At 38.1% G+C, this 21,195-nt stretch overlaps 2 protein-coding genes across 7 annotated transcripts in view; one reads left to right on the forward strand and one right to left on the reverse strand.

Annotated features, from left to right (window-relative positions):
* ift80 (intraflagellar transport 80 homolog (Chlamydomonas)) overlaps positions 1-3,830 on the reverse strand; it is a 48,952-nt gene extending 45,122 nt beyond the window's left edge. The window contains exons 1-3 of one of the 4 annotated variants that reach the window (XM_040009272.1): positions 3,729-3,830; positions 1,841-1,901; positions 1,396-1,617 (exon numbers count right to left, since the gene is read on the reverse strand). In XM_040009272.1, the coding sequence (XP_039865206.1) occupies positions 1,396-1,617; positions 1,841-1,877 (259 nt within the window). In that variant the 5' untranslated portion in view covers positions 1,878-1,901; positions 3,729-3,830. Of the gene's footprint in view, positions 1-1,395; positions 1,618-1,840; positions 1,902-2,032; positions 2,779-3,728 lie in introns of those variants that run through there. The other 3 variants (XM_040009273.1, XM_040009270.1, XM_040009274.1) reach the window with 3 other exon arrangements.
* Positions 2,921-21,103, forward strand: smc4 (structural maintenance of chromosomes 4). Of its 3 annotated transcripts, none has more exons than XM_040009264.1 (24): positions 2,921-3,034; positions 4,412-4,563; positions 5,576-5,766; positions 6,306-6,497; positions 7,526-7,702; positions 9,692-9,856; positions 10,256-10,383; positions 10,628-10,768; positions 11,257-11,407; positions 13,221-13,385; positions 13,473-13,706; positions 13,808-13,993; positions 14,083-14,244; positions 14,398-14,623; positions 14,749-14,825; positions 15,411-15,563; positions 15,732-15,858; positions 16,131-16,320; positions 18,322-18,466; positions 18,680-18,853; positions 19,124-19,306; positions 19,577-19,809; positions 20,547-20,730; positions 20,849-21,103. In XM_040009264.1, the coding sequence occupies exons 2-24, from the start codon at positions 4,422-4,424 to the stop codon at positions 21,011-21,013; spliced, it is 3,891 nt and encodes a 1,296-aa protein (XP_039865198.1). In that variant the 5' UTR covers positions 2,921-3,034; positions 4,412-4,421; the 3' UTR covers positions 21,014-21,103. The 3 variants fall into 3 exon arrangements, with proteins under 3 accessions (XP_039865198.1, XP_039865199.1, XP_039865200.1); XM_040009265.1 differs by lacking the exon at positions 2,921-3,034 and adding an exon at positions 3,035-3,124; XM_040009266.1 differs by lacking the exons at positions 2,921-3,034; positions 4,412-4,563 and adding an exon at positions 4,701-4,822.
* The last annotated feature ends 92 nt before the right edge of the window (positions 21,104-21,195 follow it).

A 21,195-nucleotide genomic window follows, 5' to 3' on the forward strand; every position in this document is an offset into this window, starting at 1 on the left:
GTAGACACGAAAGGGTGATCAGCCATGGAGAGTTATTGAAGACAGTAGCCTACCATATACTTTGTGGCAGTGCATATTAAAAATTCTGAATGTTCTATGTAATTTCTGGTGACCTAAAACTGCAAATCAGCATGCTGCAGTGCTCTCTCATTTCTAAATTTGGACATCCCAACAAAAGTAGATGTAACTGATCCAGCAGGTAGTCAGTTTAACAGGCATGTACAGCTGAATGACTCTCTTAAATGAAAAGCACACTAGAAAGCCACATTCTACATTGGAAATGCTTAATTGTTTGTTTGCCTGTTATCTGGAAAGCCTCATTTTCTGATTTATTATAAAAAATATAATATATATATATAAATATTTTAATAGGAATGAAATATTATACAAACTCCAATACCATGTGTGCTTGTAATTTAAAATGCTGAAACTGCTTAGCATCATACATTTAAAAAAAAAAAAAAAAAAAAAAAATCACAAATAAAATTGTAAAAGAGAAAGAAGGACAACTAATCAAAAAAGGTTAGGAAATCCCAAAGATGTAAAGTCTTCAAAACTAATAAAACCCAGGTGGACTGTTTTCTCTTCAAGTATATTATACAATCTAATAGGAAATCCAATAAAGAATCCAGATTAAAAACTTTAATCTGGAGCAAAAGAAGGCTTTCAGTGTTTCAGTTAACAGTGAAGTCAAAATAAATGAATAAAACTCTGTTTCTATTCCCATTGCAGAACCAATAACTTTTGCAATACTAATATTTTTAACCATAACAAGACAAGAAGCAGAGGAAAGTTGCAAAATGGATCGTAACACTTTTCACTAGTCTCTGGTCTGCCAGAGAAAATTGCTGCTTCAGTTTGTGGGTGTGTTTATGCAACCCTACACTGCCATTAGTGTTGTGACCACACATTGCCTTGCCATAACAGTACATCCATATTCTCTGTGTTGTATCTAACACAGGCCAAAGAAGAGACATGTACGGCAGATTCATGTCACACAAATTGTGTCACCAAGGGGTCGGTATTAGAAATCTACAAAACAAAAAATGAGTTTTAGATTTATAATGAATGCTTCATAAAAAGAAGAATTCAGATGGACTCTACTGGATCCTACAAGTATCAAATTGGTAGAGATTATTTCCCTTAAATATAAATAACAACTCTTGAATTGTGCCTATGTCTTCTAAAAAAAATATCAAAAATTAAGGAAGACATTGCCATCCTGTAGATAGCCAATTCTGTTACTTAATTTAATTTATTTATTTCATGAGAATGTCTTTAACTAATAAATGCATAGATATGACTAAAAACAGCTACTCCCACTGATTTTATGAGTGAACTCTGAAATAAACCCTTGAGCATTCTGGTCAAATTTTAGAGAATACAAAGACTTGCCATCAGTGCTGGTAAGGACAAAGATTTCAGCCTGGGCCTGTTTCTTCACACCAACAGTTTTGGGGAACCAGTGTAGGTCAGTAGGGTAAATTTCCTCTGGCAGTTTGACAATCAGACTGGTCTCACTGGTCAGCAGGTTCCACTTGAGAATCTGATGATCCTCACTGCACGAGTACAGCTCATCTGCTGTGGTCCAGCCAACGCAGCTCACAAGTTCTTTATGTGATCAGCTGTTAAGGAGTTATAGTAATGAACTGATTCTAAAACCCTTTTTGTGGTAACCTCTGCAATAAATTGGGTCTTCTGAAAAATTGGACAGAGGTTAGAGCAACACAGTGATGGGAAATATTACCACTGCCTCAAATAGCACCACTAATAATTATGATTAAAAGTTTTGGAACTGTGTCACAGAATTACATGTGTTCCATAACTACAAAAAGGATATGTTTGGATTCCTTTAGGAGCGACGTTTTCAGTCTCATGGTGGATGTTCGTTCTGTTGATCACTAAACGAACAGAAAAATGTCAGAGACAGTAACGTACCTGTTATGTTAAAGCTCTCTATATAACACTGTTGTCAAACCAACACAAAAAATAATAGTACAGAAGACCTGAAGCATGGGTGTATACCCCTTACCCGTAAACTATGTAAAGCAGCCGTTTGCATTCTCCGTTAGCTGTAACGATGAAACAAACAAGCGTCCGCTGTTGCTACGGTACCTGCTACTGTTGCTAACGGAAGTCCTCAGTTATCCCCTGAGTCTCGTCTGTGACTTGAATGCTAACGTTAACTTGTTCTCTTGTTTAAAATGGACATCGTTTTCTCGTTGCCGAGTGTGCTAAGCGAGTGTCAGCAAAGCGTGCGTGTAATTTACTCTACTATGAAGCGCTATTAGAATACGCAAAAGTCTTATCTATCACCAATCAGCAATTTATGCCCCCAACGTATAAAACCTGCATTTTGGTAGCCATTTAATCTGGGTCAAAAACAGCTTGAAAAACAAATTATCGCGAGAGTTGCATCTCCACTTCCTTGACAACGGAAATTTCGAAATATTTCTAAGTTCAAAAACGACATCTGTTAAATAAATGTATTTATGCAAGTCGTTAGAATCGGGATCAACCAACACTAACAGTTGATCTATCGAGCTATATTTCCTCAAGTATAAACTATTGCTCGGGGCAGGTCCTTTATCGTACTACAGACAACCGTTTGAAGACGTAGGAACAACATTAGGCCTTTAATGAGAATAAACTTGAATAATATGAACAATTTGCTGTAAAAGCATTGCATGGCTTTTATTCCTTTTCGTTTGTTCTTTCTAGTCATGTGAATGCGGTTTGTTTGGAGTGAGACGGAGTTGGCTTCGTCCCCTTTTTTGAATTTCGTCCCCCCCCTCCTGCCCTTTGAACGTTCCATGGTGCCTTGCGTCAGTTTGTAACGAATTTGGTTCGACAGCGAGGTTTAGGCGCCATTTACAAGTTTGAGTTGTCAACTAAGGAGAGCGAGTCGGAGTGACACGGGAGTAAATTTTTTGGATTATATTTGCCAAACTTTGGATTGACGATTATTTTTTGCGTAATAGCGACTGTGGTCTGAAAGGAAGACTCTTGACAGATCGTGGTTATATTGTGGAAGGTACATGGAAGTATTTTAGCGGAAAGTAACGACTGGGTTCCGTCTACTTGCTGAAATGTATTACGTTTGAAGAGGGACTTAACAGTAACGGCAAGTTAAACTAAGGTTTAACGTTAGCTTCTGATTGAAAGCGAGCAGACCATTATTACACATACTAACAGAAATAATGAGACCTAATCACGTTTCGTCTTAACTTATATTATATATATATATAACCCACAGTGACACTCACTCCTAATAGTGACATTTCCGACTCGTTGAAGTAATGCTCGCGTTGCAAATAGCTCATAACCGGCGGGCTCTAATGTATTTACTCGTTTAACTTTAATACTAGGGTTAGCAACTTCTTTCATTTCAGATAACACGTTGACGTTGGATAGGATTTGCGTTACGTTTATGCCGACACTGCATTTGACTTTATAGAGCCCAGCAACTCATACCTTTTATAGTTTAAGTTAGCCATTATGTTAGCTTTAGCGTCGCAGCGATATTTCATTTCATATAGTTAGCCAATCACTTAGCAGAAGTAGTAGTAGTACAGCTAACTTAACGGTAACGTTAGCAAGTAAAAACAGCGTGGCAGAGTTTGCGCTGCCATTGCCAAGTTACTTATTTGGCAAACGTGAATGTAATTATAACGTTATGCTAACACGGGTAACGTTGCATTAGTTGTTTGAATGTGCGTACCAATTACCTAGCGAGTTAGGTTGGCTCGTCTACGCCTCCGCCCCAACAAAAACGTTGTGGGGATGAAAGTTAATATTAGTGTCGGTTTGAAACTTCGATCAATTTAGGACGTTGGGTCTTCACCACCAACTTCAGCCAAACTTCAGCCACATTAGCAGTGGCTGTGTAACGCAGGCTAGGCTAAGAGAGCTAAGGAGGAAAATAATTAGGCTATTTGCACATTAACTGAGTCGTTTTTCACTTGCTGTGACGTTAACCTTATTTTTGCTGCGTTATTTACCGCCTAGGTTCGCGAGGCAAAATAAAATGCGTGATATAGATGCCTACTAGAATTGTTCTGTGAAAGGATGGGATTATTATTTTAATATAGATTATTTTAAAGACAAATGATGCTTAATTTTAAACTTGAAATATATTATGATTCTGTGCAGTCATCGGATTGGTGCTATCTCATTTTAACGTTTTCAGCAGGAGTAACTCGTGTTATGCTGGACTCATTGTTGTAGCAGCAATGTTAAGATATGCAAAATATACCGATTAACAGTTAGCTGGGCGTCAATAGGATCTGACTGTGGTAATGATTAGAGGCTGACAGAGAAGCTGCGTGTAACCGACTAAAAGTGGAGTTGAGAGATTGACAGGCACAAAAACCACTCATGGATATTCCCTTTTTACCAATGACCCCTTCAGATTTCAAGTCATGCCATCTAAAACTGCAAAGAGCTCAACTGCCTCCGCCAAGCCAAGAGGGAAAGGGTCGCAGTCTGACTCCGAAGACGAGCTAGATGTACCCCCTCAAGAAACCAACTCCAATGGCCAAGAGGAGGCACCGCCGAAAACTGGCAAGTAACAAAGGGTGTTTTGGTGTCTGTGAATCTAAATAAGTTGTTCAGTCAAAGCCTTTGCGTGTATTGCTGTATTGGTAGGGGCCAATTGGCACAGCTGTAAAGCTTTTTTTTTTTTCTCTTCTTGCTTAAACAACACGGAGTTAGAATGGCTGATATATTTTTCACTAAAGTGCCAGTCATCAATAAAATGATTTTGGAGATGATTTTGATAACGCCGAGTGTACTTCTTCCCCGAATCTTCTCAGCAGACGAGGTAATTTATTTCGAAAAATGAGGTGCTTTGTGTAGTAGATCAGAGCGGTGTTTGACTTAATTCTTGTAAGCTTGATATTCACTGATTTGTATGCGAACCCTACAAGATGCACATAAGCAGTGGGTGATGTCTGTATTTTGTAAAATATGTTGAAATGCTTCACTGAGTGTCTGGCTGCGAGGTTTTAATTGACAAACATCGACATCTTAGCTTGTTTATGCTTATGTGAGCACAATAGATTTTGGACAGGTCGTTGTGGCTTTGTGTGATGGCAACATAATCGTTTCTGCGTTACACATTATTATCACAAAACACCAGTTTTCCTGTTTCTGTTTGAGCACAGACAGGCATGAGTGAAAATGTGACGCTGATGGCTGAGATTTCCACTTTAGTTATTTGTCATCGACAATGTGGCGCATCTGAATACGTACAAACGCTTCTGGTGAGAGCGTTTGGATTATAATGTGGGTTCGTTCATAAGCGGCCATGGTCTCTTTCTTTTTGGGGTTGGCTCTTGTTTGCAGAACAAAGGAAAATAACGCCTGTCAACTTTTCTTTCTGGAGTCGTACTTTGACTGCTCTTGTAACTTGGTGCGTGTGTTTTGTTTGTTTTTGTTTTTTTTTGTGTGTGTGTGTGTGTGTGTGTGTGTGCGCGCGAGTATGCTTCTCTACCCCTCCCCCACGTACAACTGTCCCCCCCACCTGAAACGACTCGAACAGAGAAATAAAAGTTGTACTTTTTGTGTGCCACAGATTCGTCTCACGGGGAAGCTACCGAGACCGTTGATAATAGAAGTTTGGAGGAGATTGTCGGTAGCATCCCTCCACCTCCGCCCCCAGCAATGACCAATGAACCGGGCGCCCCTCGCCTGATGATAACACATTTAGTTAATCGAAACTTTAAATCATATGCAGGCGAGCAGATTCTGGGGCCTTTTCACAAGGTACGACCAAACATGGTTACACATGTAATCCCTGCCTGGGAAATACTCTTCTGATGTGTCACAGATTTAACATCACTTGTTGTGTATCCCATTCTTAATTTATTTTTTTTTCTGTTTAATTTCATATGATATAAACCCATAGATTTTTGCCTTGTGTAGTAGAAAAGAGAACATGTCACAGAATAATTTATTCTGCTATATTTTAGCATCATTGCCTTAAATAAAATCAAAGTGGAAAAAGTCAGACTCCATTTTGATTTAGTGAGTCTATCTCACAAGAGGTAGTGATCTAGTGGGGTGCTAACTTCTCTTGAAAATTATGAGTTTCTGTTAACTTTCTCTTCATACCTTTTTCTGTTTCTTTGTTACTAAATAATTTATCTATGTTAAAAACAACTTTAACTACACTCACATGGAATACATTCAAATTTGCAGTCTTGCTGAAATAAAATGTTACTGTTTAACTCTGCAGGACATACTCTGTTTTCACATTATTGATTTTATTTTATTTTTTTCTATTTTCTCTACCTTTTTCTTAGCGCTTTTCCTGCATCATTGGTCCAAATGGAAGTGGGAAGTCCAATGTGATAGACTCAATGCTCTTTGTGTTTGGATACAGAGCTCAAAAGATCAGGTCAAAAAAGCTCTCAGTGCTGATTCACAGCTCTGATCAACACAAAGATGTGCAAAGCTGTACTGTGGAGGTGCACTTTCAAAAGATTATTGATAAGGTATATATGTGTGTATATATCTATCTATCTCTGTCACACAGATGCATGCTGCACTCACTCTGAATTAATAAATGGGTAGCCCAAATGCAGAAAGATGAGAAGAAATATTTTCTGAAGGATAGTGGTGTTTGTTGAATTAAAAAAATATTTTTTTCTGTTCTCTGTATAATATTGCTGCATAGTGATCACAACAGTGACTAAACAAAGACTCAAATCAGTCATGAAAGTTACAGTTGACACCCACACATGCCATAGTCAGTTCATATTGTGCTAGAGTTGATCCCTCTATTTTTAAATATTTTTTTTTAATTGCAGTTCAGTAATTAGCCTCTACTCATTTAACTGTACTGTGAAAAGTTAAAAAAAAAAAGAAGTGGCTTTTGTATTGAGAGAGAACTTCAGTAGGGTGGATAAGATGACAGATTACACTGAAAATCGACTGAACTGTAGTTCAAAGAATTAAACACGTTTCTATATTTGATCTGCCACAGGGGGTGTGAGAAAGTGTTTTGCCTTGTGTACTCATAAATGTGTCTGAGCCTTTCTCTTTGCTTCATTAGCTCCAAGTAAATTCAAATCAAGTTGTTAAACTGATGGTCAAATTTTGTGTGCTATATCAGCTTTAAACTATTATCTAAAACAAAAACAAAAAATCAGAAGTAGTATAAACAACTTAAAGTTTTAAACTTTCTTCTAAAAGTACTTAATTTTCTGTTTTATGCTGTATTTTCACTGTCATTATTTTATCTAATAAACTGTTTTAATTCTCTTCATATGTTGCACTCTATACACTCCAGTATGTATAGGGTGTATTTGCATGTTACTCTGGCCAGCTTTATATACTTTTTAAAGAAGCCATTTTTTCTTATTTTGTTTTTAATGTAGTGTGCTTTTTGCCCTAGCCATCCTAATGTATTTGTTAGTGTTATAAATGTTATAAATATTGCAATTTGCTGTGTGGAGCTGTTTGAATTTCTTCTTAACTGCTCTCTTCTAAGCTGCTCTGTCCTCTGCCCCTCCCCCATCAGCAAGGAGATGACTACGAAGTCATCCCCAACAGCAAGTTCTATGTTTCCAGGACTGCCAACAAAGACAATTCCTCAGCCTACCATATCAATGGCAAGAAAGCCACATTCAAAGAAGTGGGTGCCTTACTGCGAAGCCATGGTATTGACCTAGACCACAACAGATTTCTGATCTTACAGGTAATTTTTTATGCAATTTCCTCTTCCAGTTCTAGCTTTGCTTTTTGTTTTAGTTTAGTTTTTTTTTCCCTGCTGTGACCATCCCATTTTGTAAGATTTCCTGCTCTCTGTTCTCTACCCATGTCTTAGTCCACTTTGAGTCAAAGTGTTTCATATAACTTAAACCATGACTGTCTTTGGGAATAACCTGTTGCACTGGATTTGGAAAATAGATGTGCCCTCTGCCAGCCCTTAGACTACTATAGCAGCGCATCATGGTTTGAAACAATGTGGAAAAGGTGCGAACCATAATTTGCTGCTTTAGGATTTTAAGGAAAAGATACAGTTTTATCCACACTTGGACCGGCATGTGAGTGGCTGTAGTTGGATAAGTCACTAAGATTTTCTTGTGGGGGGAATCTTTGAGGCTGACCCACCAGTGGGGACAGGTTAGCCCCCGCCCTCCCTTTCCCATGTACCTGCCACGCTTTAGCAGCACGTAAATATTGGCGTGTGAGAATAGACCCCAACCCCAATATTAGCAGTGCTGCTTCAGTGTGGCTGGATCAAACACCCTTCATTACCATGGCTTTATTATTGGTTCAACATGTTGTTTGTTTAGTTTTTTTATGTATTTATTTCAATTTACCTCAACTGTGAATGGAATGCAGTCCTGAATATTTTTTTTATTATTTTATTTGCATAATTTTACGTTTTTATTTATATTTTATTTAGCTCTGTGTTGCTCTGACTTTTAAATCATTTCACTTGTTATACTTCTACTTCTCTTCTTCTTATTATTGCCTGTTGTTACTGATGAACTCAGAGACATGTAGGATTACAACTGAGTAAAGCAGAATGGCTGATAAAAAAATTTGTTTTCGCAGTTTTATTTATCCATTAATTTTTTTTTTTTTTTTTAATGGGATAGTTTCAGGTGAACACTTAAACCTGCTCTGCTCGACATTTTTGTATTTATGTGTGCATGTCCATTTCTACACTCCTATGTCTCTTGTCAGTGATATGGCTGCATGACTATGGGAAGAGGCTTGAGTTTGTTTTCCAAGGTCACTTTTCCAGGCCTCTGGCAAAGGGAAAGCTGTCTATTTTGTGCACTGGTCAGAGCAGAGGATGACGTGGGATTTCCCCCTCCTTCCTCTAACTGGCTTCTCCTTTCTTTCATACATAAAAAGTAATATATGAGCTGCTTTTTTTTCCCCCCCCTAGACATAAATAAAAGCCCAATTTGAGACTTGGTTTGTTTTTACTACAACTAGATCTAATTTTTGTTTGACTTGAAATTTCTTACCTGGCAATATTTTTCTAGCCAGCCTATTTAAAATAAATAAATAAAAATGAACATATGTTCTGACAAATATAATTATACTGTAGAGTTGTCCCTAACTTTGGGCCAAGTAGTACATGTACAGTAATTTGAAAATGTAACTGTGGTGTAGTTACCAGAAATCAGAATTTGCATGTTTACACCAGCATTTGTTTTTCAACCACCTTAAATTTGGATATGATAAATTTAGCATTTTTTAATGTGCAGTGATTGCTGTGAGGCAATGTTTTTATTTTAGCACTAGTATTTCTGAAGCGTGTTAAGCATGTGATTACAGAAATTAATCATTTAACAGATTTCATCTGTTTTTATTATTATTATTTATTTAGTCAGTTGTTAAGTAGTTGAATTTTAATTACACTCTTTGTTTTCAGCTTCTTTGAGTAAAGGTAGTAAAAAAATACTCCTGATTTGTAACTTAAAAAATTATTATTATTATTTTGCACAGGATTTGTGTGTGTGTGTGTGTGTGTGTGTCAAACTAGTGTTAAGTCAAGTTTAGAGCCATAAGTTCAGCTGGCCACACCCTAATGGTTAAACATGTGGATAATTTAAAAATAAAAAAAATCTTATTTTACAAATTATTATTATCCATTTCATTTTGGCTTTCTGTGAATGGGTGCAAGCAGTATTTTTGCCAATGTGCTGTTGTGGACTTTGCCTAGGGTGAGGTGGAGCAGATTGCCATGATGAAGCCTAAAGGTCAGACAGAGCATGACGAGGGCATGCTGGAGTACCTGGAGGACATTATTGGCTCCTGCCGTCTCAAGGAACCCATCCAAACTCTGGCTCGCCGCATTGAGCTACTCAATGAGCAGAGGGGAGAGAAGGTGACAACTCAAATACTGTCTGTTCACACAGTTTAGCTAACCAACTTTCCTTCCTGTGTATGGACTACAATTGTTGAGCATCTATTCAGTAGTCTCATGAGGCTTTCTTATGTGTGTGTATGTTTTGGGGTACTTTCAGTACACATGTCTGAGATGAAAATGATGCACTGACAGGAAACTATGAAGCATATAGTAGATTTAATAATTGGGTTTTATTGAAAATTATTTTTTGTTGATTGTACTGTGTTACCATGTTGACAAGCTTTTTATCTTTTTTTTTTCTTAAAGTTATTTGAATATTTATTTATTTATTTATTTATTTATTTATTTATTTATACTATGCAAGTAACTAAGTTTTATCACCAGACATAAAATACTGTTATATTTTGTTTACCTAAGCTAAACAGAGTAAAGATGGTGGAAAAAGAGAAGAATGCTTTGGAGGGAGAAAAGAATAAAGCTGTGGAGTTCCTCACCCTGGAAAATGACATCTTCAAACACAAGTGTCAGCTCTGTCAGTATTACATGTGAGTACACCAGTACCACCTCTGTTTTGTACATGGAAAAATTTCATCAATAATATAAAAATGCAGACCCAGCAGTTATACAGAAAAGACTTCTCCATTTCAAATACTCAAAAGAACAGCTGGGCATGCTTCTCTGCTGTCAAACATCATAGTCTTTTGCTTTCCATGTAAATGATAAAGTTTTATCAGACTTTTTTTTTTTTTTTTTTCCTTCTCCCGCTCTCTGATTTCTCTTTGTCATTAGTCATGATCTGCAGAAACGTGTGGTTGATAAAGAGCAGGAAAAGCAAAAGATCTCGGAGGACACAAAGGAGCTCACTGAGAAAAATGCCAAGTTATCAGAAGAGATGGAGAAAATGAACCAAGAACTCAAAAATGTGGAAAAGTGAGGCATTTGCATTTCTTCTCCCTCTGTTAACCAATGTAACTTTTACCACATTACTCAGTTTTTTTATGACTTAGTAACATTTTCTATTTGTTTGTTTTATTTATTTTATTATTCATTTATTTATTTATTTTTCTTGGTTGCTTAAGCATCTCTTATCTGGAAGGTGTATCAAGTGTAACAAACATGGGTCTAATTTATTTACACAAAAAATGTTTACACAAAGAAGCATATGTGCTTGAAATTTATATATGCAATAATTCTCATAATTTTCGGGTTGGTGACCATAGATAATTTTTAAACTGACAAATCATCTCTAAAATAAATAATGTGCAGGAACTGAAAACTGGAAGAACATTAATGATAAGTATACTGTATTATATATATACATGCGCTTAATGTATGTATTTTGTATATTTTTTCAGTTTATATAATATTTCAGTAGATGGACTTGAATGTACCCAGTAAAAATGCTATTCCTCCACCAGGAAACAAAATAAGCTCAACAAGTACATTGAAACCCAGAAGGAGAAGTTCACCCAGCTGGATTTGCAGGATGTTGAAGTGCGTGAGAAGATTAAACACTCAAAGAGCAAGAACAAGAAACTGCAGAAGCAGCTGGAGAAGGACAAAGAAAAGGTGTGTTGGACTTTAAATTGCAGACAACTTTTACACAATTGTTTCAGAGTAATTAGAGCCACTCTGATAATCACAGTGGGCATTCACATGTGATTCAGAGGTACAGACACACAATCTGTCAGTATGGTGTAGTTTTGTCCCTTTTTTATTTAATGGATATTTAGTATATAAATCCATCTGCAAATACAAGGTTACACAAAGTAACCAGTGGCATGGTTACCCTATGAGTTACTGTATTTAATTTGTATGAAGGCCAAGACAGAAACGTGGGCACTAAAAATACATTTTCTTTTGCTTGTCAATAAACACCATGGCTACAGTTTTGAAGCAGAGAGAGGAAAAAATGTTTGTAACCCTTTTACAGCAACTTACTTAAAACAAATATATGACAGAAACTACATTTGAGAATTTTTGTTCAGTGTTTCATTTACTAAAATCATTTGTAGGCTGAGAAGTTTTCCACCGAGTACACACGGCTTCATGTTTTACAGTTGTCAGCAGTGTTGTTTTAAACTTGGGCTTACAGAGTGATTACCAATCATACTAAATGCAAAATATAAAACTAGCCTTAGTTTGTATATTTTAATAATTTTTTTTATTTTTATGTTGTTGTTTTTTTTCTGTCATCTTTTAAGGATGATACATATTTGTGTGAACAGAACAAAGTGAAGTCTGACTGCTGGCAGAGGATGTATGACAGCCATAGCAACACAAAGCAAAACTTTCTATATTGAAACTTAGTACACAAGTGTTTGAATGTTGCTGACACATTTTTAGTCTTAAGCACAAATGCCATATGATACTGAAAGATAATTTTGTATCCAAGTGTGTGTATAGGGGCTTTGCTTTAATTTTATATATATGTGTGTGTGTGTGTGTGTGTGTGTGTGTGTGTGTGTCTTCTTACTTTGGGTAAAGTCAAGTTTCTGTATTTTTATAAATTAACTGACATTATTCACAGGAAAAAAATAAAGCCCTATATGAGTCCGGAAGGGCTAGCTGTCTTAAAGTAGCCACTAGGGGGCTGCGAAGTAGCACAAGTTGATAGTGTGTGTGCTCTGTTTCACAGTTTGCGGTCGTCCTGTCTCTTAGACTCACGTTTTTTTTTGTCGCTTAAACACGAACTTAAGAGTTTTTTTTTTTTTTTTTTTTTTTAACAGTAACCAAGAGTTGTCTCATGACTGTCAGAATATTCTCATTTCCCTCTGCTCTAAAAGCCAATCTGCTCCACCTACAATGGCTGTGCTCTGGAAACATCTTGGTCAGAGGGGGAGCTGGGCAGAGGCAGGCAGACCTCTGGGGAGCAGTGTTCTGCTGTATGGTAGTCAACTATGGCCTGGCTTGTGTAACGCTCCCAGCAGCTACATTCACATTTCACCCGCAGTTAACCCTACAAAACATAGACTATACACACGCACCACTCCTTGGCTTGTTTCAGCCCTGCCAAGTGGCAGATTGTTGTGCCAGTCTTAACCAGAGCTTGCTCAGTCCTGAATATGTGTTTATAGTTGATTACAGTTGTGTGTTTTGGCCTGTGTCTGGATGCGTAGCACAGTTTCTTTGTAACTGTCGCTGTCAAAAAAACCCAAAACAACAAACTTACACCTCCTATCTCCCACACTCTTCTCTTGTTTTATCTTTTCTAATTTAGGAAGTAAACGGCTGTTTCTCGGTGGGTGGTAGAAGTGTGTACTACTGATGTTGTCAAGTTAACCTGGAGGGAGGGAGGGAATGTAGCAACTGTTGCTTAGATTTTGGAGTTGGACACATCTCATATGCTTTTGCACATTGTCCTGTCTGGCTCATCTTTCAGCTGGAGGAAGTGCGTGGTATACCAGCCAGCAGTGAAAAGGCCATCTCTGAGGCAACAGCTCGCAAAGAAGAACTGGAGCAGCAGAAGGTGAAAGAAGAAGAAAAACTTAAAGATGTGATGGAGAGTTTGAAGGAAGAGACCAGCGGCTTGCAGCAGGACAAAGAGGTATGTGTATACATCATGGTTTTTGTTGTGTGCTCAATGAAACTTTTTTTTTGTTTTTAAAACAAACAATCTTCTTGTATAATCCAGAAAAAAGAAAAGGAGCTCATGGAGCTCAACAAGGCTGTAAATGAGACCCGTTCTCGTATGGACCTCGCTCAGTCGGAGCTTGACATCTACCTTAGCCGCCACAACACAGCTCTGACACAGCTCAACACAGCCAAGCAGACACTGCAGACGACCTCTGACACACTGAGGGAGCGCCGTGCCGCCATCAAAGACCTGGAGGTCAAAATACCTGAAAGAGAACGGGAGCTAAAGAAGGTAGAACCAAACATCAGCACTGTCAGTTAGATAACATTCTGTGGATAATTTGTGTTACAGCCATCATGTGTTTTGAGTTTTTGCCTTCTTTTTCTCTGCAGGATGAGGAAGAGTTGGAGCAGCTAATGAAGACTGATAATGAGACAAGGGAGGTGGTGAGGGAATTGAGGCAGAAAGTAGATGAAGTCAAGAGCTCCCTGTCCTCGAACCGCAGTCGTGGAAAAGTCCTGGATGCCCTCATGCAGCAGAAGAAAAGTGGCAGAATCCCCGGCATCTATGGACGATTGGTAAAGAAAATACAAAAATTGCAGAACTCAACAACTTTGCTTCGCTTGTTTCTATTGATTAATGATTCTAAATATATTTATGCCTGTAGGGAGATCTGGGAGCCATAGATGAGAAGTATGATGTGGCCATTTCATCTAGCTGTGGTGCTCTAGACAACATTGTAGTTGATACCATTGACACGGCTCAGAAATGCGTCACATTCCTAAAAGAACAGAACATTGGGGTTGCTACCTTCATTGGTCTTGACAAGGTAAATATGAAGGATTTAAAGAACTTCAGTCAGGCGAAATATAATTTTTTAAGTCTTAACGACTTTAGTTATATTTTCTGTGAAATATTGTGCCTTCAGATGGCCTCCATATCTTGCTGTTCCTTCTCATTCATCTAAACTTCCTTTGCACAGATGAAAGTATGGGAGAAGAGCATGGCTTCCATTCGCACCCCAGAAGACAGCCCTCGTCTTTTTGACATGGTGCGAGTGAACGATGACAGTGTGCGACCAGCTTTCTACTTTGCCCTGAGGGACACGCTGGTGGCCCAAAACTTGGAGCAGGCCACAAGGATAGCCTACCAAAAAGACAAACGCTGGAGAGTGGTCACCCTGAAGGGAGAGATAATAGAGATGGCGGGTAGGTGATTTATCTTTTCTGTCTATCTTGCTCGCATTAAAAAATATATATACTTATGACCCTCTCAATCAGATCTTTTGGTTAAATTTTTTAAAAAGCTTGAATAATTTTCCGATGTTTCACAGGAACCATGACTGGAGGAGGAAGAGTCATGAAGGGCAGAATGGGCTCTTCTATTGGCACTGAAGTCTCCCAGGTGGAGGTAAGTTGTTTGAAGCTATAATGTTTAATACAACTTGTATTTTAATTGAACATAGCATACGCATACATGATCTTTGCCTCTGCAACCAAATGGTCCACAGATACATCTGGACTATGAGAGCAGATGGTGCCTAAGCTTTTCAGTACTAGTTGCACAAGTATCAATAATAATGGGCACCACAAAATGCAATGTGAGAATTCAATAAACATTTAAAAGTGTGTGAAACTCTCTCTTGGTTTCAAACTAACTGGTCATTAAAGTGAAACATTATCTTTGAGTCCATTTTTAGTCACCAGACTACTGTATCTGTCGGACTGTCTGTTTAGTGTTTATTGCAAACCACAACTGCAGAGAAAAACTGCAAGACAGGAGCTTGGAGTTCTTAGTTATTCACTCTGAAAGGTCTCCTTTCAGAGTGAATAACTATTCCTTAATCCACATGAGTGATGTGAACTTTTAAAATAATAATTCTTGCCATGAGATTTTACTTTATACGCATTTCTCAGGAGTGATGGATAGTAGAAAACATAATCACAGCTAGGCATTTGTGTATAGGACATGATGATTTTCATTTGTTTTCTGCAGCTTGACCGCATGGAGAGCAAGCTAAATGAGAAAGTGTCGAAGCTGCAGGGATGCCAAGAGAGAAAGCTGCAGCTAGAAGAGAACATCCAGCGCCTGCGGCCACAGCTCCGGGACATGAAGAACACCTTGGAAAAATACACCAACAGCATGACTGTACATAATTTTCATTCATTCTGCTCCTCTCACACTCATTTGACTGTGTTTTTGATCTAATTAATAACCCCTGCTATTAGTAAGCCATCAAATAGGACAGTTTTGACTGATTAAAACATTTTTTGTATTTGCAAATCTGAATTATTTCTTTTTCTTTGCTTCTTTCAGAGTTTAGCTGACCAAGAGACTCACTTGAAACTTCAGATCAAGGAACTTGAAGCCAATGTGCTGGCAGCTGCCCCAGACAAGGCCAAACAGAAACAGATGGAGAAGAGCCTGGAGGCCTTCAAACAAGGTAATGTCCTGTAAACACTAAAGAGAAATACTGTTGTTAATCATTTAAATATGGTAATGTTCACTCTCTTGAGATGTTTAAAAAAATATATATAATCACTTGGTAGTGTAATTTTGTTTTTAAAAAAATCTTGTCACATTATTGCTCTTAATAACCAGATTAGCTTTTGTGTATACATGAATTTAATTCTTGAATCCTTCTAAATCTATCAATACCAATATCTTTGTCTTGTTTTTTTTTCTCCTATATGCTGTTCCTGTTTGTTCAATCAGACTATGAGGCCGCATCCAGTAAGGCTGGGAAGGTGGAAAATGAGGTGAAAAGGCTCCACAATCTGATTGTAGACATCAACAGCCACAAGCTTAAAGCTCAGCAGGACAAGCTTGACAAGATCAACAAGGAGCTAGATGAGTGCTCCTCTACCATAACCAAAGCCCAAGTGGCCATAAAGACAGCTGGCCGGTGAGGAAATGATGCTTGTTTAAACTCATTTACATGTGCATCCACTGATCGTAGACGAGTGGCTACTGGTGAAATCACTGTGAAGCCTGTTATTTATAATTCTGACATGTGTATGAGTCTCTGCTCGTACATAACAGGTTAAATACCTAAATTATACAAAGAACTTAAAAGTTATCTGTACCTGGTATCATGCCCCTCAGTAATATTACAATATGCAGGAATATTCTGAATTATCCATGCAGCTGGACAGATGGTTGATTCCATGAAAAGTCATTCAGTGCCTCCCACCCAAGCCCCTCAAAATCAGGTGGTTGTTTTTTTTTGTTTTTGTTTTTTTACAGGAACATTATTATAATAAATAGTGCAAATTTTCAGAGTTAGGAGTGTGCAGAATACACAGGAATGGGTTGAAATTTTGGCACTTTTTGAGCCTCTGTGACTTCATAAGTACCACAGATGGCCACATGACATTTTGGGGGCTGAAGGCTGCCACCAAAATTTTACCAAAATGCTGCCTGATGGACTATGAAAGTATAGTATAAAAGTGTTTTTGTTTTGTTTTTTTGCATGGCTTCATGGAAGTTTTTGTATTGAATCAGCTGCTTCTGAGAGACTGGGAAATATTTTCTTTTCAGAGTAGTTTATTTTGTAATGAAAGAGCAGGTATCTCTCCCTTTTATCTAAAGAGGGGACACCCTATACTGTTTGTTTTTCCTTTGTTCTTTTTTTCTTACGACTATTCAATACTAATATTACATGTAAGTAACATTGGGTTTCTGACACTAAATTCCTGTCTCCTGTTGTTGTCAGTGGTTTCTTTGAATTAATCAGTGTTGTGGCAGTGGTGAGTGTGTTTGGTGTCTAGTCTTTGGTGTCTGTGGCTGGAACATTAAGATTGATCATGTAGGCAGGACAGCCTGGCAGTGCGCTGTAGCAAAAACACACGCTTGGTCTGTGTGTGATGTGGTTTGTCTGGCATGACAAGCTGTTGAGTCAATTACGAACAAAGTGGGAGCTTATGAACTGACACACGGAAGCAGGTCTGAAAGCCAAAAACATTTACTTAGACAAATGAACCTACCACCACAGTTACACACTTTGTGTATGAAAGAGATTTTAATCTTTTAGAAGCCGTTGTGACTGCAGTTTAAGTGAATCTGTGTTTGGGTAGCACTGTATCTAACCACAGATTTTATTCTAAGATCCGAGCCAAGTTTCTAACCTTGAATTTCACTCTGTAATATGCAAAGTATGAGATTTGACTGTACAGACAGGCCATATTAATGTGAATGACGGCCTCAGAGTGCAGCAGTGCAGGGATTACTGTTGTTTTAACAAGTAGTATTTATGAGCCGTGTCAAATCACTTTTTTTTTTTTTTTTTTTTTTTTTTTTTAACCCTCACGGCACAAAAAGAATAGTCAGGTAGGACACCTGGGATATATATTTGCCTTTTAAGACGAGTTGCAAGTGTTTTGTCTGACAGTAGTTCATTACCGGACAATAACTATAATACACAATATTTTTTATTATTAGGTTGTTTTTTTTTAAATACTGTTGACGACAAACTGATAAGGAGAGAGATGATGTGGATAAAATGTTAAATTACTTTGTGTCAGTTTGTGTACTCAGTGGGGTGTTTTTTGTTTTTTTTTGTGCTTCACGATTTATTTGATTTGTTTGATATTTATATGCACATACGTTCAGTTGTGTTTCAGGCTTTGAATTGCTCCCAGAATGGCGCTGACCTTTACTTCAGTTGTCTTAATGCATCTAGTGTAGACGGATGAAGCTGCTGCTCTAACATATTGCTCAATTTACAGCTGGCCTCCTGTGCAGGCAGGATGATGGCCTGGGTTAGAGTAAGATCCTTGTGTAGACAAATATATTAGCTCTTCAGCAGTCATTCTGTAATGTTTTTGATCCACTACTGATCATCAGCAGTAATCTTTCTAATATCATGTGTCTGTCACCAACTCTGACTGTTGCCGTTTCCCTGTAGCAACCTGAAGAAGTTTGAGGAGAGTGTGGCTTGTGTGCAGCGTGAGCTGGAGGAGAATGAGAAGTCAATAGCTGAACTCACAGAACAGCTGAAGAAACTGGAAGACGAGGCTGGAGAGATCATGAAAGACTGTCAGGAGGCTGAGGTTGGAACTTTTCATCCACTTTGGTTGTTTTATATTTCTTCACAGGAGAAAAAAAAAGTTCTTTGTTTTTTTTGCACTGATTTATTCTCAGAAGGATTTTACATTTTAGCAAGTTGTTTTAAAACCTTGCTGTCCCATTTGCACTGTGTAAGAAAAAAAAAAAAAATGAACGTGTGAAGGGCTGATGTTAGTTGTTTTTTCTGTTTCTTCCAGGCTGCATTGCCAGATGTGCAGGAGCAGTATCAGGGGGTGCTGAAGGAGATAAAGGCGCTGCAGCAGCAGGAGCACGCTCTGCAGGAGGAGTCCCTAGGCGTCCGGCTCCGCATCGAGCAGATCGAGGCCACCATTACCGAACACAATAACAAAATCAAACACTGGCAGAAAGAGGTGGGAGAGGAAAGGTGTTGCTGTGAATTGATGTACTACTATAGTTTTATTCTTGTAACAATAACATTAATGAAGATTTACTCGGCAAACTTAAAGCAAGGGACAAAAATAGTCCAGTGATAACAGACACACTTTGTTTTATATTGATACTTTTTTTCATTTTCTAATTGTGAATGCTTTAATCATATCTGAGGCCCTTTGATTTGTATCTTTGTTTGCTCTACAGGATGATGGTGTAAAATAGTAAAAACTATTGTTTCTATTCCACAGGCCTCCAAGCTGTCCCTTCATACCATTGAGGACAAGCCAGCAGAGGAACTCCCTGTGCTCACTCCGGCTGAACTCGATGAAATCTCAGATCCCAACATCATTATCAACAAGATGATCACATTAGAGACCCAGTGTGCTCAGATGAAGCCCAACCTCGGGGCCATCGCAGAGTACAAGAAGAAGGTATGCACAGGCGTGACAGGCAGCCTGCTACCTAACAACTCGCCGTTGCTGAAACTCAGTGACTGTTGTTAATACTGCTGTTTTATTTTATGTTTTTTCTGGATCTGTTGGCTCATCTAATGCTGGTTCAGCCAATGTGTGGAGCATGTTTAGTGGTACTCTCTTGGTCCATTTATAGCTTTATTTTAAGCAGCTCTGTTTAGAATTTATCAAAACGGAAATGAGCTCACAGCCTAATTTTAATTTCAATCTGCCTGTTCGTGTTCTCAGGAGGAGCTTTACTTGCAGCGTGTCGCCCAGCTTGATGAGATCACTACAGAGAGGGACAAATTCAAACGTGGCTACGAGGACCTGCGCAAACAGCGCCTCAATGAGTTCATGACTGGATTCAACATGATCACAAACAAGCTGAAGGAAAACTACCAGATGCTTACACTGGGTGGTGATGCAGAGCTGGAGCTCGTGGACAGTTTGGACCCCTTCTCTGAGGGCATCATGTTCAGGTAAAGCATGAGTGACTGTAGGTGATCACTGCGAGGTTCATCAGTGCAGAGATTTCATCGCTTGCTTTTGAATCAATTCAGTTTTTTCATTAATGTCGAGGACATCTGATAGAAAAACCAAACATTTGTTTACATCCCAACAATCCAAATAAACTAAATCCTGCCTGCTTTGAATTAAACAAATGTTCAGGCCGACTCATTGTAAAAATCTAAATTTAACACAAAAAAAAGCTCTCAGACCCTTTGAGAGATCTAGTTTGTCTTTCACATTAGAGGGATAAAAATAATTTCTTATTTGCCTTTTTCCAAATGCTGTTATCTTTTTGGCATTTAAAAGTCTGAGATTCATTCATTTCATTATAATTATGTTCCTCAGATTTTGTAGAACTGGCTTTATGATTTTTTTCTTACATCACTCTGACCTCTTCCTAAAATGTTCTGAACTTTCTGCCAAGCACAGTGAAACTGTTCTTTTAGTGTACGTCTGTTTTCTTCTATTATTAAAACTGATCCCAAATCTTCCTTTTAACATTTACGGGACTCAAATGAAGGATACTGTTGGTAAAAACAAGTAACAGTACTGAACAACACACATCACTAATGCCCTGACCTGCACATGGTCAGGTGTAAGCATGTTATGTACTTTTATGAAGTTTAAAATAGCACAGTTACAGTTTTTTGGGTGATGATGCATTTGCTAGACAAACAAACTTTTTTTTTTTTTTTTTTTTTTAAAGTGTTCGTCCTCCCAAGAAAAGCTGGAAGAAGATCTTTAACCTGTCGGGAGGAGAAAAGACCCTCAGCTCCTTGGCTCTGGTGTTTGCGCTACACCACTATAAGCCCACACCACTCTATTTCATGGACGAGATTGATGCTGCTCTTGATTTCAAGAACGTCTCCATTGTGGCCTGTTACATTTATGTGAGTATGGAGCGGTTGATTCTGTTAATGCCTCAAACGTTCACCCTTTTGAGTAGTAGTGCTACTTTAAAAAGCAGCAAGGTGGTGTAAAACTAAAGGAAATATATTTTTCTTTCAGGAACAAACAAAGAACGCACAGTTCATCATCATTTCCCTGAGGAACAACATGTTCGAGATCGCTGATCGTCTCATCGGCATCTACAAAACTAACAACACCACCAAGAGTGTGGGAATCAACCCAAAGACCATCGTCTTTAAAGAGCACGACGCCATCACTGCCTAAACCCAAGAACCCTGTTTGCTCTTTTACTTTACCTTTCACACATGTAAATATTGTGTTCTTTATGATGAAATGCTGCTATTTTTTTTTTTTTTTTTAAAGAATTTTCTCATGTGCTGACAAATGTTTTGCATTTGTTACAGCAGCTGTCTGTGTGTGTAAAATCTGAGATGTACTATTAAAAT

Source organism: Simochromis diagramma, unplaced genomic scaffold, assembly GCF_900408965.1.
Source record: "Simochromis diagramma unplaced genomic scaffold, fSimDia1.1 OVJJ01000344.1, whole genome shotgun sequence".
Lineage (NCBI taxonomy): Eukaryota > Metazoa > Chordata > Actinopteri > Cichliformes > Cichlidae > Simochromis > Simochromis diagramma.

Excerpts from the sequence above, each read along its gene's own strand:
- smc4 (XM_040009264.1), top strand. The coding sequence starts at position 4,422 with ATGCCATCTAAAACTGCAAAGAGCTCAACTGCCTCCGCCAAGCCAAGA. Across the intron at positions 13,707-13,807 it reads GAGAACGGGAGCTAAAGAAG|GATGAGGAAGAGTTGGAGCA; the intron begins GTAGAACCAAAC and ends TTTTCTCTGCAG. Across the intron at positions 13,994-14,082 it reads CCGGCATCTATGGACGATTG|GGAGATCTGGGAGCCATAGA; the intron begins GTAAAGAAAATA and ends TTATGCCTGTAG.